The sequence below is a fragment of the Hyaena hyaena genome, unplaced genomic scaffold (genome assembly GCF_003009895.1).
Source record: "Hyaena hyaena isolate Hyena2069 unplaced genomic scaffold, ASM300989v1 scaffold_429, whole genome shotgun sequence".
Classification (NCBI taxonomy): domain Eukaryota; kingdom Metazoa; phylum Chordata; class Mammalia; order Carnivora; family Hyaenidae; genus Hyaena; species Hyaena hyaena.
In genome coordinates this window covers 1,021,626-1,040,960 of record NW_024081060.1, presented here as the reverse complement: position 1 = coordinate 1,040,960, position 19,335 = coordinate 1,021,626, and the positions used below count along the sequence as shown (strand labels likewise).

At 42.1% G+C, this 19,335-nt stretch overlaps 1 protein-coding gene across 1 annotated transcript in view; it reads right to left on the bottom strand.

Moving 5' to 3' along the window:
• Positions 1-5,290: 5,290 nt before the first annotated feature.
• The window catches only part of CRB1 (crumbs cell polarity complex component 1), a 158,178-nt gene continuing 144,133 nt past the window's right edge, over positions 5,291-19,335 (bottom strand). The window contains exon 13 of the mRNA XM_039252663.1: positions 5,291-5,803. Coding sequence (XP_039108594.1) covers positions 5,588-5,803 — 216 coding nt within the window. The 3' untranslated portion in view covers positions 5,291-5,587. The remainder of the gene's footprint in view (positions 5,804-19,335) is intronic.

The window sequence follows — 19,335 nt, the reverse complement described above, 5'->3', positions numbered from 1 at the left end:
TCCTATTACTACAGATTCACTATTTGAACTAAATTAGTCCTTGGCCATGGAGGGACGTTAGATTGAAATCCATGTACTATTCTGATCACCTGTCAAGAGGACCTCCTGGCTTCTGTTCTGGTATCAGAAAATGAAATACCAATGTATTAGAGAAATAACAAAGACTTTTGGGAGAATTTGATCCTGGGTTCCTGTGGAGATTTCTATATTCTGGATCTCAGAGACCTAATAATTTTAAGATCTCATAATAGAAACCTTACGAGTAAGGCTTAACTGAATTTTTCTATATAACAACATGTTGTCAAATTAAACCTACTCTTAGTGGTTAGTGTTCAGTTGTTTATCTTTTTGCAAAATTAAGCATTCCCAAATTATTCAAATAGAGAGCAATTTTTTTTTTCCAGGAAAGCAGGACTGCCTTAGTAAAATAAGTTTTCTGAATTAGCTCTGTTATGCGGAAGCTAACCCAGAAGTTATTTACCCCAAGCAGAAAAAGGTTTTTGGATGCTGAGCATGTTAGTGAATGAATTGACCTGTGAATTGGCATATTTAAACCCAGGACATGAAGGGTTGAGTCACAACAGGGTTCTTGAGCACCTATACTTCGCGGACTTTTAACAACACTTGTTTCCATTCAGGGTTTGCTTCATTTCAGCCCCGAATGAGCTCTAATTTTGAGGCCTCAACCTGTAAACCATGAGCACCTCCGAGAGGTGCTCCACTTGGAGCTGGACAATGGATTTGGGAGCAGTTATCAAGGGGACGTTGTCACCTTGTCACTCAAAATATCAGGAGACTCTGGGACTGGTTCTTCAAGCAGCTGTCTTTAGGCCAGTACTGCCAAATATATTTGATGGATGCCATTCCCAGGTTTCTGGAACCATGTAAAATGAGGCCTGGGTACCAAATCACAGAAGAATGGGCTTAAATTGGAAACATGCATTTTTATCATCACTATTCGATGCAATGCACAATAGTAAAGTTGCACTTTTGCTGGAAGCAGATTGAAATGTGAAAGGTCATATTCACCCCAGAATTAAGGAAAGTTTCATGGTTTGAATCACAACCCAGTAGAGCATAAAACCAGGTGAAGCTGGCTAGCTAATCATCAGTAAAAAGATGATTTACATCAAAATACAGGGGTCAATCTTTCTTGCTCTTGATGATCTAGATGATTGTGATTTCCATAACAAAAGAAGTTTAAGGAGTAATCCTTCAAAGCTTGGGTAAAAAAAAAAATCTTCTCTGGTAAAGTAAAACTTAAAAAAAATTTTTTTTATTCTTATCGTCAGTTGTTTGGGAGACTGAGAGACCTGAGACCTTTTGATTTATTTTCTGACATTTTATTGAGAACGTATAAGTAGTATGTACAATTCGTGTCAGTCTCACAGGTGAAGTGATTTCTTTGAGTGGGAGAGCCATCACAGGGCAATTCCGACATATGGGAATGATGTGAAAAGCAATAATGTCTCTCTGCGCAAAACCTGCTTATTTTACAAATACATCACAGAGTGGATGTAAAGGAGGGGAAGAAGAGTGGTTACCCACGTGGTTTGTTTGCAGCTAGAGTAAAAGTTGGAGGAAACTTAACCTGTGTGAGCCACTCGCCCTCCTGACTTCTTATCTGAATGATAATAATGAATGCTACACATTCTGTGCTTACAGCTGAGTGTTTGACACTAATAAGCATTATAATATGCCTAGGAGACACAGAGGTATGATTCCCATTTTCCAGGCAATTCACATCACTTGGATGGGGCAGATCAGAAACTTAAACCTGTATTTCTTAGTGTCTAGAAGCTCTTAAAATGAGGATAAAAGATTGTCTTTCAAAGAGCTGTGGTAAGGTTTTAAATGAGACATCGCATGTAGTGTAGCAAGGGAAATGTAGTCTGGGCCCTTAGCTAGAGCTCCCTATAGGATCCCTCATTATCATTATTATAATCAAAATTATCATTATAATGATACCTTCTAGTCCTACCTCTACAATTACTCTTCAGTTATTGCCACTAATACTAATTGGTAATAATAATAATAACCATGGGTACCCAGGGCCAGAGAGGCCCTGTGAAGCGGTGATTATTTTAGGAAATAAAATAGGGGCAGGTTTGACAGCTGATTTAAGTTACAGTCATTAGTCATTTCCGGCTTCTCTTTGCACGCACTGTGACTACAGGAGCCAGGTGAGAGGCCACTTGAAGGAGCTTTCCCGTCACTCCTCGTAAACACACACCAGATGTGCTTTCTCCGTTGGCTGCCCTCCGCCAGTGTTCACCCAGGGCAGGACGTAGGATGACTGGGTCCATCCCTGTCCCAAGCCTGTAAGTAGCGGCTGGAAAGACCGTGACCCTCAGCGCCACCCAGAGCTGTGTTTGGTTTTAATGAATCCTCACCTAATTTTTCACTCTGAGAGAAATCAGGCACACATTTGTTGTATTTTATTAATAATGTACTAATTATTGTTATTATGCAGATGAGCACTACATAGTCTACTCGTTCCCAGGGCAACAGTTTTGGAAACAAAGAAATTAGAATCAAAGAAATAGTGTCTATTGCCATATTCCTTAGTTTGCCTCCTTGGTGTGAATAATTGGGTCTCTGGATCCGGTTGCTGTATAACCGCCCTAAACCTTCGTGGCTTCAAACAATGATTTATTATTTCTCTTTGTGGATTGATTGAGTTTTCGTTGTTCTGGTTTTTTGCTGGTCTCACGTGGGCCGCTATGTGGTTGCATTCAGCAGGTACAGTGGCTGGAAGTGAGCTCTGCTGGGAAGGCTGGCACAGCGGAGCCTCTCTCTCCATGTGGTATATTTTCATTCTATCCAAGGGTGGAGAAAAAAGCTGCAAGGTCCTTGAACCCAGCACCATTTCTGCGACATTCTCTTGGTCAATCCAATCCCAGGCCAGCCCTGACTCTAGGAGAAGGCAAACAGACTCCACCTCTTGATGGGAGAGCTGGCAAGGTTGCAATGCAAATGAGCATCAGTGCTAGAGAAATGGTTTCGGCCATCTTTGAAAGCAAGTTAACACAAATTGCAAAACTCTGTATGTTATCAAGTGAAAGTTGCACCAACGCTCATGATGCTGAATTTTTCTACTAAAGGTGAGGTTTATCTTGTTAAAGATAGTTCAGAATAAATACTCTATGGGGCTAATGTTGAAGCATTCGTGCATAAGCTTGTTCAGAGATGTAGAGATTTGACCCCCCGGGCCAGCCTGTAAATTACCCTCTTAAGTGTTTGTAGCATCCACATGGAACAATTCACTTATTCGTGCCTGCATGCATTCATTCATGCATATATCTGAACATGTTTTTCTGCCCAAATGCCTAAACTGTGCACTGTAAGAGGATGAATAGCCAGATTAATTAGACATCTATTTAATTTAAAGTATTACCTGGACATCTTTTTAATTTAAAGTATTACCATTGACAGTCATCTTTTTCTTCTTACCTGCGTTAATCCCAATAGGACCAACTTCGACTCTGAGGTGTTTTTTTTTTTTTTTTTTTTTAGTTTGTAGTTTGTTTTTTAACTCAACTACCTAGTTTTTTTTTCCTTTAAGCAAGAACTCTTTTTATCCTTTCCATGTAAACCTCTACCAAGAAGTTGTAACTCGAATGGGATACAGGAGTAAAGAGAGTGTCTCATGGCATACTCCACATGCAGGCACCCAGACGCATCCATCTTCCTGAACTAACACTTAAAGCAATATTAGGAATTGAGTGAAAGCAAGAGATTGAGATATTAGGCTACAAAGCTATGGGAGTTTAGTAGCCAGAACAGCATCCCATGACAGCCCACACAAATACTGGGTACCCTGGGATTTGCTGGTACCAGGTACACATTTCTACAACATTCATTCATTATTTGTTCATTTATGCAGAAAGTATTTTATGGTGTTGTAGGCCTATTCTAGATAGAGTATTTTGCAGTGAAATTAAAAAAAAAAAACTTCTTGTCTTCTCATAACAAGTTCTCATCAAGGGAAATAGCAAAAAAAAAAAAAAAACAAAACACATGATTTGTTAAGTTGTGATAAAGTAGAAGTCAGGGAGATGAGGGGAAATGATCAAAAGAGACAGAGAGGGGTGCCTGGGTGGCTCAGTCAGTTAAATGTCTGACTCTTGATTTTCATAGATCATGATCTCACGGTAATGAGATTGAGCCCTGCATCAAGCCCCACATCAGGCTCTGGACTTGACATCAAGCCTGCCTAAGATTCTCTCTCTCCCTCTCCCTCTGCCCCTTCCCTGCTCGAGAGCAGGCACATTCTCTCTCTCTCCCTCTCTCTCTCTCTGTCTCTCTCAGAAAGAGATGTGGAAGACATGTGGAAACATGATGTGGAAGAAAGAGGGGCAATTTCTGGAATGATGTCCTTCAGTAGCTGAGGAGGATGGATTGCTCTAGAAGAGATTTCAAATTCATGTCATTAAATTTTGTGAGCATATACCCCAGATAAATAAATATATGGAAACAAATATATATTTATTATACCTTTTATGTATATGCTATTTTAATACATATAAACTTTTATCTGTATGCTACTTTAATGTTTTAATTTCAAAGCATATATAAAATTCTAACCAAATCTTTGGGGAAAAAATATACAGAGAAATAAAAGGCTTAGTATTTTCTCTCCATACCCCACAGACAGTCTTACACACATACCCCTTAAAGTGGTATACACCTCACTTTGGGGTTCTTTCTTCCCCTTAAACAATGTTACTATTTGACACTGACTGACTTATCAAAGAACAGTTGGAAGGAAAAAGCTTGGTCTTTCAGGTTTGAGAATTTGTGTTTTCCTTTTATCTTGTTTTCTGTCTAGGGAAGCGTGTTGACCTTCAGCAACCCCTTACCGAGAGCGATAACTTCAAATGTAATGTTTGACATGATCTAGTTAAAAGATCTAATTCCTAAGAAGATTCTTCAAATGCACCTTGAGGCTACTTTGTAATGTGTGTAGTATCGCAAAATGCAAAGAAAACACACAACAAAACACACACACAAAAACAAAAAACCCTCAGAAAGGAGATTAACCACATTTCCATTTTTATTAGTTGACTAGTTGACGTTGGGTCACGTTTTAAACATAGGTCATTTCCATGGCTTTCTTGAATCCATGATTAAAGGGAAAAAAGTATATATCTCATCATAAGTATACATACAACTAAAACCTTTCAACAGAGGATAGGAAGAGTGAGAAATGTATTTTGTATTTTTCGAGTAAAAAAAAAAAAATGCAGTTTCCAGCTAATGAGCAAACTAAGAAAGGTGTCCCCAGGATGCAAGGAGTAAAAAGTTTAAGTGATAGGTACTGGAGTTTTCCCAGAAGACACTGCTCTGGAAGATACTTTTGCTAATTAGGAGGCTGAAATTACTGGTACGAAAACATTGCTTTGTGACTGGCTAATCGAACAATGATGTCAAGTTGAGCCACCATGGAAGTCTTTAAGGTGGCCAAAGGAATCTTCCCGATGGTGTCAGTGAAACCCTAGTTGTAAGTTGGTAAGTTCAGGTATGCCGGAAAGACGCTCCGGTACAGTCATCCTGTTCACAGGTGTGCAGGTCTCTTTCTCAGCCCCTAAATCAGCCTCTCCACTGCAGGGGGTGGCATCATGCTCCACATTTCCACTCGAGAGCCTTCCTTTTCCTGACGGCTGGGGCTGTAGCTTCCTTGAGTTGCCCTTTTGTTGGAGGCGATAACAGAAGCGACCACTGCCAGAAAGACGACCAACAACAAGGCTGAAGTCACTGAGCCAACAGCGGTGAAAATGTCCGAGACCAGATCATCTGCCAACTGGAAGGATTGAAATAATTGTGATGTGAATGATAGAGAGAAAATGTAAGTGTTCAGGGAGATGGAACCACCCTGGAACGAAAACCAACCAGAATGCTGGTGCCGCTCAGTTCTGTAAAAAGACCAAGGCACTAAAGGGAAATCAAATTTCCTTATTCCCAGGTCCTGTGAAAATGGCTATATATGTAACACCTAAGGTCTAGAGTCAGGAAGTGTGGCATGAAATATCACCTCGATTTACCCTGCATCTTAATCTCTGTGACTGAGATCATTCGTACAACATCAAGGGCAAAAGACCCCCCCCAACACGTATACTTCTAAAGTTGTTCTGTGGCTTTACAAACATATTATTCACAGCATCTTCCCTCCCTTGCCAGAAGCTCTGGTTTTGGATTGAAGGAATAGTTGTTTTACAGCCTTTTTTGGGGAAAGGAAGCAAATTAAATCAGTTGGGTCTCGTGGGAAAGACCCTGAGACAGAGGAGAAACTGCAATGTGCTAGTCTTGCAGGCAGTTACCAGGCGTCACTTTGATTTGGATTCGATGTGACAACTGAATGGTTGTAAAAACACACGAGCTCGATGTGGAACCAAACACTTAGAAACTGAAAACTGCACATAGAGCCCTGTCAGGAGGAGCTGGATCCGGGACTCTCGGGGGTGTTAGTTGTACACAATGGTGTGTTTAATGTTCATTCCACTGTGTTTGCCAAGCACTTTTTAGCAGTGGGTAACCTGAGGCTGTGATCTATTTGCAGAGCAATATGAAGGGTAGGAAGCAGTCACTATATGAATTTCTAACTGATTTTCAAAGAAATTGTTCTATCATAGTAAAAGCAGGATTACACAAGCTTAGCTTTTTATTTAGCTTTCTCTGTGAACCATCCCCCCATTACCAAACCAAGCTCCTGTTATATATGCAGCCTTTGTTTATTTGAACATTCTAGGGAATTTTAAATATCTTCGGTCTCCTTAGCCTTTTTTTGTTAACTGTGTCTTGGTTTCGACTATCTTCCAATTAATATAATATTGTATCTCTTCACAGTGTTGCCTTGGGTGTACTCAGTGTAATTCCTGCTCAAATGGGGTTCACTAGCTTATATGTTCATTCAACAATGTTTATTGACCATCTACTATGAACATTTTATTGAGCTAGGAAGTAAAAATACAATGATAGTTTGAAGTTTGGAACCTGGAGCTCAGATTCTGGTGATGGGAGAAGACAGGGGACACACACACATTCACATGCACACACACGTGCACACACAATGCACATGCACACACACACATGCACACACGCATGCACAAATGCTCAGAATACAATATAAATACAGAGTAAGAGAGTGTCATAAATGAGCTCTATTGGGGTGTAGCTGGAGGAATATTTGAATGAAGCATGTGCTTATTCTTTGAAGGGTGAGAGGGCATTCAAATATTTAAAGCAGGAAATTCTACTTGGACAAAACAATTTGAAATAAAAAGGGCAAAGGGACATAAGAGTCCTTAGAGTTTAGGGCAACAGTAAGAAATCAAAAGTGAGCAACAATATTGTCCAAGATTGTGTGTTTGAATTGGGAAAAGATTATAAAAGTTGGTAAGTGATGGAACTACAAAGTAGATTAATCTTACAATAAACTTAAGTTTCTTGTTGGCGGGGGGGGGCACCAAAGGAGTTTAAGCAGTAGTATGATGTGATCCAATCTGTGTTTTATTAATGCCATTCTGGTTACAGGGTGATAACCTGGGGACAGTGGGGGAGAAGAGGGAGATAGAGAAAATAGGAGTGTGTCTTGTGACTCATGACAAGCAATGGCCTTGGTCTAAATTTACCAATGGAATGAGAATTGAAAGAGAAGAATAGTTGAGGGAGATTTCCGAGGTAGAGGGGCTCCCTCCCTGACTGTGCGAGGCTAGGGAGCAGCAGAGGAGTGAATAATAAGGATGGCTGATGATTCCACATTAGATGGCCACATGGATGAGAGACCTTCAACTGTGACAGGGTACACAGGAGGAGAGAAGAGGTTTGAGCAGGAAGACTATGAGTTCAGTTAGGGAAAAGCTAGTTTCAGTGCTTGACAAACATTCAGGTATGTGGTGCTATTCGATAGAATTAATTCCTCTCCTCTTTCCGCTTTTCACATTGCTACAAAAAACTCTTGAGTTACAGGAGCTTAGGAGCAAAGTCTATAGAGAATTCAAAACCACAAAAGTCTGTAGTTTTTAGCAAAACAGTTTACCTCCACTACAGGGAGAGAGTTCTGCCATACTGTGTGGCCATCCTTTGGTGAGTCCTTATATCTTTTATCTGCAAAGATAGTCATGTGCTGGGAAAAATGACTAGAGCCATAGGCTTGGCCTTGAAAGGTCAAAAGTCTGAGAAAGACAGAATCCAATCAGCGAAAACCCTTGGTGTTATCTAGGGAATTGAGATAATGTACACTCTTGTTCCTAGATGTTGGCTTAATCTTCATATATCTAGTCAACTGTATCATCTTCAGGAAGAAATGACTGTTCTGCATGAGTGAGTTGGGAGTGTCTACACCCGAGTAGTATCTACATCCAAGCAGAGAAGAGACAAGCCTTTTGAATTGCTTCTCTTTTTTGAACTTTTCAATTCAGCCCAAGTCTGATTACAATGGGCATGTGAAAGCAATGGAGATCCTGTCTTCGCTACCTTGCAGGGAAAGAGCGGGAGGGAATCATGGGGCATAGCCTGAGTCCTTGTGAGAACCACAGTTCTGGCCAAACCAGAGGGTTGATCCATCTCACATACTTGTGACCTGTGAGGAATCTAAGACTTTTTTTTTTTAATTTTTAAATTTTTTTAAATTTATATCTAGGAGAGAGAGAGACACCGTGAGCAGAGGAGGGTCAGAGAGAGAGGGAGACACAGACTCTGAAACAGGCCCAGGCTCTGAGCTGGCAGTCAGCACAGAGCCCGACACGGGGCTCGAACCCATGAACCGTGAGATCATGACCTAAGCGAAAGTTGGACACTTAACCGACTAAGCCACGCAGGCGCCCCTCTAAGACCTTTTTTTAAAAAATATTTATTCATTTTTGAGAGACAGAGAGAGAGGAAAAGAGAGAGAGCGCACGAATGGGTGCACAGTAGAGAGAGAGATGGAGACACAGAACTTGAAGCAGGCTCTAGGCTCTGAGCTGTCAGCACAGAACCTGACGTGGGGCTTGAACCCATGAACTGTGAGATCATGACCTGAGCTGAAGTCGGATGCTTAACTGACTGAGCCACCCAGGTGCCCCTCAAAGACCCTTATCTACAGTTGCTTCACTGCTCTCAGAAATGTGGTAAGAATGGAAGCACACACTCAAGGCTTGAGATGCAGGCATATATATGTCTGTCATCCCCTGCCGTGGGACGCATGGTTAAAGCTCCAGCTTAGAGAGGCAATGTCCTGCGCTTGAGGGGCAGTGTTGTGAACACTCTCCAGTCACTTCGCTTCTCAGAGACTCACCTGCACCACCTATAAAACTGGAGATTACTATATTGTCAAAGGGTGGGAATAAGGTAACAAACTGAATGCAAGAGACAGAAAGCATGGCCTATGGTAAGTTCTCAACACATAAAAATAACAGTGGCCATTCTGATGTCGTTTATCAACCTCCCCAGTTCTATGTACTTATCAAAGATAAACCAGCACTCCTGCAGTACCTTGCAGTATGGCAAAGGGAGCCAACCTACAAACCTAATATTGCAATTCCAAGCTCCAGATAAAGGTTTTGATGAAACAGTTCACCTAACTATATCAAATAGAGCATGTCATTAAGCTTTGGAATAAAGCTGAATAAGTAGGGTTTTGAAATCGCCTCTTGAGGGCCCTTTGCTTTTGAATTCCCATGGTTGAAAGGCCCTTTTTTTCCCTCTGCTATTCTTCAACTGTGCTTAAAATATACCACACTGCGATGGATCTTTTAATAACTGAGGCTGCTGTGACTGACACAGGAGCTGACGGGGGCCTCCAGGTGCCGACTGTCCTGAAAAGCAGCACGGATGTCAGGCCAGACCTGCCCCGATGGGCTGTGCTCTCACACTGCACCTGTGAAAAACCTTTCTCTGAAAAGACCTACCCCAAATGAATTACACATTTCATGGAAGGTTATTTTGTAAATGACATGATGCAGACTGTATTCGGTTATCATGTTAATATCCTTTTTAAATGTATATTTTATATGTGATTGATTTAAGCTGGAATTACTTTGAATTCTGTATTTGCAGAATAAAATAAATAGGTGTCCTTTCTTTTCTTTTTCTTCCTCCAAAGAGGATTCATTCTGAAACACTGACTGGTTGTAGCCTACATATGACCCAAGGCAAGGTGACACTCCGGAATTCTAAGGTGAAACTGTCAAACCTTATTTTGATTCTTCCCACTTGACAGTATGTTGGAATATGCTGGAACCATACATTTTTGTTTTTGTTTTTTCCTTAAATCCTTGAAAAGGAATTTTATACTGTGTTTCTTCTCAAGGAAGCCCAGAAACAGCAGGAACTTGTTAACAAACAGAAATGGGCTTAATGGCAGTGTTGCCACTGGTGTGGCTTACATCTGTGCTGAGTGTTCCCACCTGTAGAGTGGGGACAGGAATTACCAGGTCTCAAATTGCTCTGTCCTGTAGCATTCAGGCACACAGAGATCTGCTCTCGAGGCGTGGATACGGAAGGAGAACTCATTCTTGGTGGTGACTCTTGCTTATTTATTATTACCCAGAGGGACCCTTCCCTGGCCGCTTTCCCTGGTCCTGTTCCGGTTTCAGGACTCCGACCGTCCACGAACTGTTGTGAAGTGTCAGCACCCAGGCCGAGCTCGGGGATGCCGAGGGAGGGCGCATTACCACCCTCGAGGAGCTGATGCGGAGCCGGCAGAAGGCTGTGCAGTCTGGCCCATCGGGATCTACCGCCCCTCACTAATTGTTTCCTGAACAGTTCACCTAATTTTGAAAACACAAAATGAGCTGGCCTGCCTGGAAAGAATAAAAAATGAGACCATTTCTGTCCTCAGCATCAGGGTCTGCCTGTCATAATATTTAGGGCCGGTGACAGCATTTGGAAGAATGTGAGAACAGTACACACATTGGAAGGAGCCTGGGAAAAAGATGAAGCATTCTAGAATTTCCCGGGGAAACTTGACCTCCCATTTCCAAGCAAAAACATTAAAGCTTTGACTTCAAGCGAGGACAGTCAAGGGCTGATGTGACAGTTACCACCTGCTCGAACTTCTTTCTCTCAGGCCTGGATTTTGTAAAAATCAGTGAAAGGTTTGTGGTTAAACAGTGGTGATGTCTGAGGCTTAAAACTGGCTCCTGGAAAACACTAGCGTGGTGCGAACTGCCTCAAGTCCTTCCTAGAACACGATTATACAGGTTATGTAAACATACATGGAGACAATTTAAGATGGGAAGTTAAAATGTCTGAATGTGCCCATTGGGTCATGGGTTACAGTCCAGCTTCAATATGTGAGTTTTTGAAACTAGTTTGTGGTGTGTGTTTTGTCTTACAGGAGTAGACAAGTAAGACCATTATGTACTATTATGAGAATTTGTAATTAATGGAAAAGTTACTTTAAAGATGTTTTTTAAACCCAGTTATAATAGTTATCTCCTATATATATATATATATATATATATATCCAAAGCAAAATGAGGACGTCTTTAACTCCCATTCCACAAATTCACACACATACGAGAGAGAGGGAAAGAGAGAGAGAGAAACGTTCCATATGTAAGACTGAGGAGAGCAGTTCCTATTAAATATTATTGCAACAAGTAGGTCTCCAATTTGGTGGATGTGAGAAACCTCCCACACAGACTTGAGTCCTTGAACTTTATAGCTTATCAGTGAATTGCTAGAAACACTCATTTCCATAGTAATATTGAATATATGCCAGAACTCTGTTTTTAAACCTTAACTTGCTACAGCAGCCAATTTTCAACCGTAAATACACTGTCCACTTACACTTAGAAGGGGGGAAACAGGGTCCTGGAAAAGCCAAGAGAGGACTTGGAAAGTGTCCGGGCACAATGAGAGGGTGATTCTGCCAGGTACTCCTCTCCCTGAATAAAAGGCTTAGTGGCTGAAGAAGGGGTGGACATCCCAGAGTGACCGACCTTTCCCTCAGAGCAGCAAGCAGGCAGGCAGCAGGGCACAGAGGAGGTGCAGGGTGTCTAAACTGCAAGCTGGGCAGGATTTCCCCCTTGGCACTGCCCTGTCTCTGTTCTGCTCTGCTGCCCCCAGAAACACTCATGTTCTCCCTGGGATTGCTGGGGACAGGACAATGGTGATCCCCGGCTCCCTCCAAGGACTGTGTAACATGGCACCTGGTGTTTGAAGTCACTCAGTAGAGAAAGGAGTCCTGTATAAGGTCTTTCTCATTCATTCTCAGCAAGTAATCACACTCCCTTTGGATCATACTGATTGGAGGTATCACGACGGTCCGGGGATGGCAAACCCAGGCTGGGAGGAGATAGTTGGGCCAGCCACAGCACTGGAAGGTGCTGTCCTGGGGACCTCCCAAGTGATTTCCATTTCCGGGCCATTGAAAAGTCTGGAGTAGCTACTGTGGCAACAGTGGGTTTGGGGTGGATTTGGTGTGGATGCGTGGGAGACCAACGAGAAATGGGAACTGGGTCCAGCATAAGGCTACATGTTTGATGTTCTAGCTCAAGTTGAAACCATCTACCTTTTTTATGCTCAGCCCAAAGATGGCACGGGTCCTCCTGTGAGCCTTTAGAGAAAGAGCACAATTTCTCTGAGCCATGAAATGCACTCTGACATTGATCACAAAAGGACACATTTATTCCTGAATTCAACAAATAATTATCAATCAGGCACTCTACAAACGCAATGCCAGCAAGAAATACACTGCTGGGTGAAACTCTGTCCCTGCTGCTAGAGGCACCGGGTCTCTAATTCTTGCTCTGATGTCTCAAAACTCTTTCTTGCTTGAGATGTCAGATTTTAGGCAGGAGCAGAGAGGCACCTAGAAGTTTGGAGACACAGCTTTCGTATTTTTCTCTCCATAAACGGGTGGTATAAGTAATAGAATTGTTTTCCTAGGAACACAGACTTTAAGAATAAAGCTTTTCTCTCTCTCCATCTCATATAAGAACTAAATCCCAACAGCCTAAATTCAAGATTTTATTGTGTGTTTTGTAAATTTATTGTTTAAAGATAAGAGCTACCATTTCTGCTGGCCCTGGGTCAGGGGTTTACCAGATGTTGTGCACACAGAAACCATTTTAATTCTCTTAACAACCCAGCTCGGGGACGGGTTGATCATTTCCCATCACTTTCTTTTTTTTTTTCATTTTTTTAATGTTTTATTTATTTCTGAGAGAGAGAGAGAGAGAGACAGCATGAGCAGGGGAGGGTCAGAGAGAGAGGGAGACACAGAATCTGAAACAGGCTCCAGGCTCTGAGCACAGAGCCCGATGAGGGGCTCAAACCCATAAACCGCAAGATCATGACCTGAGCCGAAGTCAGACGCTTAACCAACTGAGCCACCCAGGTGCCCCTCTCATCCCTTTCTAAGAGAGGCCTTCCTCATCACCCTCTATTTGCAATCGGCTTTATTTCTCTCCATCACACAGTGATGCCCTGTGACATCTATACAGTTCACGTGCGTCTCTCCTGCACGAGAATGCAAGGTCCATCGAGGTGCACATGCTTGACTTCTTTGCTCCCATCTGTCTCCCTAGTACCTGGAGTAGAGTGTGTCCTGTGGAGACACTCCAATGACCGCCATTGGTCATCGTGGCTAAAGAGCTTGTCCAGCGCCATTCAATGAGCGAGAGACTTCATCCGCACAGAACTTCTCCCTCCTGGAGTTCTTACCAAATGCGAACCTCAGCATGGCTCTGGCAGAGGAGCTGAAGGAGCCTGCTCTCACACTCCCTCTAAACGGTAAGTACCAGCTCCGGGGTGTACCCACCAGCACTGGCGGGACAGATAAGGGGCGAGAGAACCCGGGAGGCCAGTGGGCAAGCAGGCAGATACTGGATAGCATTCCTTTTTGTGAAATTAGCCACCGATAATCTTTTTTTACCTTCTCCCTGTCTCTTAGAGTCAGGATGAAATTATCATCTGGAGGCACAAGTGGGGGCTGTTACGGATGATTTAAAAGAAAAATCCAAGCAGCAGCCTGTTATCCTTTTCTACACGTGGAAAGTTCTCTTTTGTCTCTGTTATGTGAATCACTGGACTTTATCCTGGCCTGTTTTGGTCTCAGTATAACTGGGTGGACAGTCATAGTTCCCTTCCGTTTTTCTTCTGTTTCTTTCTTCATTCCAGAAAGCTGTGGCTGTTAACTAAGGACCCGGTGTGTAAATCACACAGCATCACGAGCTGCTAACACAGTTTGTCAGTCCTGATGCACTTGACTGCTGCGTCACTCCACACCCAGACCTGCTCAGAACCGAGCCCCTTAGTGCTGTTTCTTTTTTCTGCATCCCCAGCCACAGCCTGGTTAATACCCCACTTTTCTTTGACCTGTGCAATTAAACTGTCCTCTAGCCATTGTGTCCCTATGACCTAGAATCTACACCATCTATTCAGCCCTATAAACAATAAATGATAACTCAGTCAATCACCTTGCTTAGCTGGCTTGGAAGGAAGCCCATGGAAGTTTACTGTATTAAACCTAGCCAATATCAAACTTAAGTCGCTAAATTTTAAGTCAAAGTCTTTTATTAATGTCTTCTGTTTCCTTGTGAAGGACACCATCAGTTACAGACTAACTAGCGTCCTGCGCTCTGGACAGTGATGCTCTTTACCCCTCCCCAAGTAGGAATCACCTCTCGTGCCAATGCCACGTCTTCATGTTGAAATGGGCCATCTATTCAATCCCACGTCTCCTCTTTTTATTTTATTCATTTATTTTCAAAGTTTACTTATTTATTTTGAGAAAGCGAGAGTGAGAGAGAGAGCCTGTGCATGAGTGGGGGAGGAGCAGAGAAAGAGGGAGAATTCCAAGGAGGCTCCAGGCTGTCAGCGAGAAGCCCAATGCTGGACTCAATCTCACGAACCAAACGGTGAGATTGTGATCTGAGCCAAAATCAAGAGCCCAATGCTTAACCAACGAAGCCACCCAGGTGCCCCCTACTTCTCTTTTTAGAACACCACTGGAACTTTCTCTGCCATCCGCAAAGCCTCCTCAGGGAAGCCCATGTGTCTCTACTCCCAGAGTCTCTGAGGTAGCAATGCCCAGGGCTCACCATACATTTGAGGAGAGCTGTCCCTGGGCCCACACAGCATGCAGGTGCACTTGAATGTGCTCCTATTGCTCATTGTGAGTTAGGCCACATTCCACCCCTCCCCTCAGGACTGGAAGGAAGGAGAATCTATTTCCTCTGCAACTTTTCAATAATACAAAGTACAGTGCTTTGCACAAAGGGGCTGATCAATTGTTATTGACTCCCACACTTGTAATGCTTATTGCTCTGTTTAACGCAATATTAAAGTCTTTTCTGTCATACGAAGAGTTCTATATAAAAGCCCAGAAAATTAATTGGTAGTGAAATTCATTCACTTATTTGTTCATGCATTCATTCACTCACTCATTTAATTTTTACTGAATGCCTTCAAAGTTTTAGGCGGCATCTTAGGTCCCGGACTTACAGGATTCAAAGGCATAGTCATTGTCTTTAAAAAACTCACCATTTAGTGGTAGTACCTGGAGATTGGGGTAGCTATATACACAACCACAGTTCCATGGCACAGGTGTTATGTCACAGGTGAGTATAAGGAAAAGAAAAGGGGGGAAGGAAGGTAGACTCTATGATGCGCTTCAAGTTTCTCAAAGGAAGTCACTGGGAGAATAAGGTAAAGAAAGTGTTTAAGGCAGAAGGAAACGCCATGGTCAGAAGGAAACGCCAGGAGCAAGAGGCATGGCTGGGGGGCTGGGACATTTCCTGCTTGCCTGGGGAGTTTTAGGGAGGGCTGAGTACTTATGCAGAGCCACACATGTGGAGAAAACAGAATGAAGAGTGGCAGCTCATTTGTCAAGAAAGTCTTTACCCAACCTTGGCGTGGAACCCACCTACACCCCATTCCACGAAGCTTTATTTCCTCTCCCTCAGTGGAGTGAGGGACCAGAATCACATCAGCAGTTTCATGTATATTCTCTGCTGGCTCTTCCCTAGCACATATGACTTGTACCCCTTATTAAAAATGGACCAGCCTCTGAGCTCAGTTGGCTGAGCAACCAACTTCGGCTCAAGGCATAATCTCGCCTTGGTGAGTTTGAGCCCATCAGGCTTGCTGCTGTCAGCCTGTCGGTGCAGAGCCCGCTTCAGATCCTCTGTCTCCTCCACTTGTGCTCTCACATCACAAAAATAAATAAGTATTTTTTAAAAACTTGTCAGCTTCAAATGTTTAGTTCTCTTTTTATTTTTATGCCAAGAGATCTTTACTAACCTGGGGTTTATAAAGCAGAAACGTATTTCAGTTTCTTTATACCCCATCACTGCCATCATGTATAGTTTTTAGAAGGTGATTGATTAATATGCCAATTGATTTTATACGTCATTTCAATGTTTTTTAATGTTTATTCATTTTTTGAGAGACAGAGACAGAGCATGAGTGGGGGAGGGGCAGAGAGGGAGAGGGAGACACAGAATCGGAAGCAGGCTCCAGGCTCTGAACTGTCAGCACAGAGTCTGACGTGGGGCTCGAACCTGCAAACCACGAGATCATGACCTGAGCCAAGGTCGGTCACTTAACCGACTGAGCCACCCAGGCACCCCTATACATCATTTCAAAAGCAAGGGAATATTTAGCGAATGAGTTAAAAGGCAGATGGACTTTTGAGGTTAAAAGATACTAAAAGGACATGATAACTAGCAACTAAATGCAATTGATTGTGTCCTGGACTTAAAATACATGTATGTATTTTAAATATACATACTTTCTAAATAGATGGCAAAAAATAAGTGTATATACAGAGAGGTAAACAAAGATAGCAAAATGTTAAAAAAAAAACAAAACTGGTGAAGCTGTGTGAAGGGTATACGTGTGCTCATTCTCCTATTTTTTTCTGATTTGCTTTAGGTTTCGATCTCTCACCCCCTCAAAAAAACCCTCTTGGAACAAGAATATTTTAAAGTCATTTTTACAATGCAAACAATTCCTCCAAACCCCACATTTGCAGATCTTGATCCTTCCACTATCCCTTCCTTTCCTGTTCCAGATCTTGTTGATTTCTCTCTTCTCTATACGTTTATTGCCCAGTAAATCTTATTCCCGGGGAAGCTCTTATCTCCCCTACCAGACACTAAGATATTCATGGATTATATCAAATGTTACTTTCCTCATATAGCTGGCTCTAGCCCTGCTTGCCAGGGTCTTGCACAGGGTTGGGCACATGGTGGGGTTCACGGACCTCCCCATGATCCCTCTGCACCCTCAGTTTTGACCTAAAAGCTGTACTTTGGCTCTTTTTCCTATCAGATTTCTTTCTTCTTTCCAACTTCAGTTGGTCAGAAAGCTGCTATTAACTCATTCACATTCACATTATGCAGGAAAAAAGGAAAAAGAGTGCTGAATCCCTGACATCCTTCTGGCTTTTCACGTCGCCTTTTGGGAAAGGTAATTGAGTCCGTGTCATTGTATTTATAGCCCCCAAATCAAAACCAGTTGCCAAAGTAATGAAGGTCTATTGGTTTGTGTTGACTTAATCCATGTCAGAGGAGCTTTAGGAGCATATAAGGATAATTTGACCAGCAAAAGGAAAGCCATAAAAATGATCAAAAAGCCAACAGATATGCTGAGAACACCAAGCTTATTTTACTGAGGATTTATGGCCAACTTATCAGAAAATTATTTGGTCCAACTCTACATTCAAGTAAGTCCCTCAGTAATTCAGCAAAGATTCCAGCCTCAGAAAAAAAAATATCGCCTCCTATAATGAGATGCCCCAGTCACCCCTAACTGGCAGCACATGTAGTTTAATTTTCAACAGTTGTGAGGCTGCAGTAAATCCAGCTTTGGAATACCTAGTTCTGCTTGCACCTCAGACCTGCACTGAATTAGCTGAGCACGAAGGCCTGACTGCACCGTCCTTCCTGACACACCCGCACAAGTGTTTATTAGTCAAATAGAACCGAAATGTCCGACGTCCCCCAGATGGGCAGCCAAGCCAGCTCCCGCTGTGTCCCGGCTCAAGTGGATGCCAAATCACCAGGCTCCGCCACACCGTCAGCTGTGCCCCAGGCCCAACTCTGGAGGTTGTATTTTATTGACCAAACTAAAATTGGCTTCCCCTCGCGTAGGTGATAAAGTGTGGCATGAAGTCACCCATGGAAAATATATTACTTTAACTTGGACAGCTTGTCATTGAGGTCCTTGTTTATATAATCTATTGTGCCATTTACTCTATTCTTATTTTAAAAAGCAAACATAGAAATAAAAACGCTTTCTTCCAGTGTTTCATTGATGAATGTCTACACCCTGCACCTTCTCTTAAATAATCTCAGAAGTAGCTATTTCGATTGTCATTGTCCGTTTACATCAAATTATTGGACTTTCAGTTTCAAAGTCTGCCTTGTGGAAGATGAAAGACACAGAACATGCTTTAATGGGCATCCTTTCATTGCACGCCCTTCCCTGTCCAAAATAGTTTGAGACTTGGTATGTCTAAATAGAGACAGGTCCTGCAAAACCGATTGGTCAGATCCCAAGTGAACATTACTAAAATTTATGAGCTTGTAGCAACTTAAAACACCAAGGTATCTTACAACCAGCAAATATAGGAAACTTCACAGTGTGAAGATGTCTGTTAAAATAGATATTTAGTTTTAGAAATAAAGAATTCTTTCAGGAGTCAGGCTTTCAAGTTCCGAATAAGCCATTTGGTAAAAGTCTACAGGTTTTTAAATCGGCAAGATTAAAACACACACACAAGTGGACACACACACAGGAAAACCTTATGTTTGACTTAGTTAACAGTTCGCCTAAATGCCCAAGAACACAACTGGGGAAAGGGATATGTGTACATTAGTACTGAGGAATATAAAGCAATCTTTGGGGGAGGGACAGAAATAAAGTCAAGCGCTATTTTCCTATTAGTTTAAAAATATTGCCAAACTAAAATTACCCTATCTCTAGGTGTAAATTTAGCACAGAATTTAACAACTTATTATAAAATTAGATCAGACAATGTAGCTGAGATGGTTGCTTTATATCTTTGGATCTCTAAGTATATACATTAATCATATTAAAAATGTCTGCATTATCTTTTGAAATAATAGTTTAGGAGATCCTTGCCAAGAAAACACAGGACTTAGAAGGGCCTAGTATTTGATCCTTTCCTACAAAAGGCTCAAAGGACAAATCACATGAAGATTCCTCTTCTCCTGTTGCCACTGACTGATTTTTAGTAATTATTTTAGTATTTTAGTAAAAGAGAATATCAGATTTTGTTTCCTATCCAATTTGTAGATCTTTTTAAGAAGAAATGGCATGACCATAACCCAGTTAAAGCATTTGATTATATTTTACTTTTATAATTTGCTATTAACA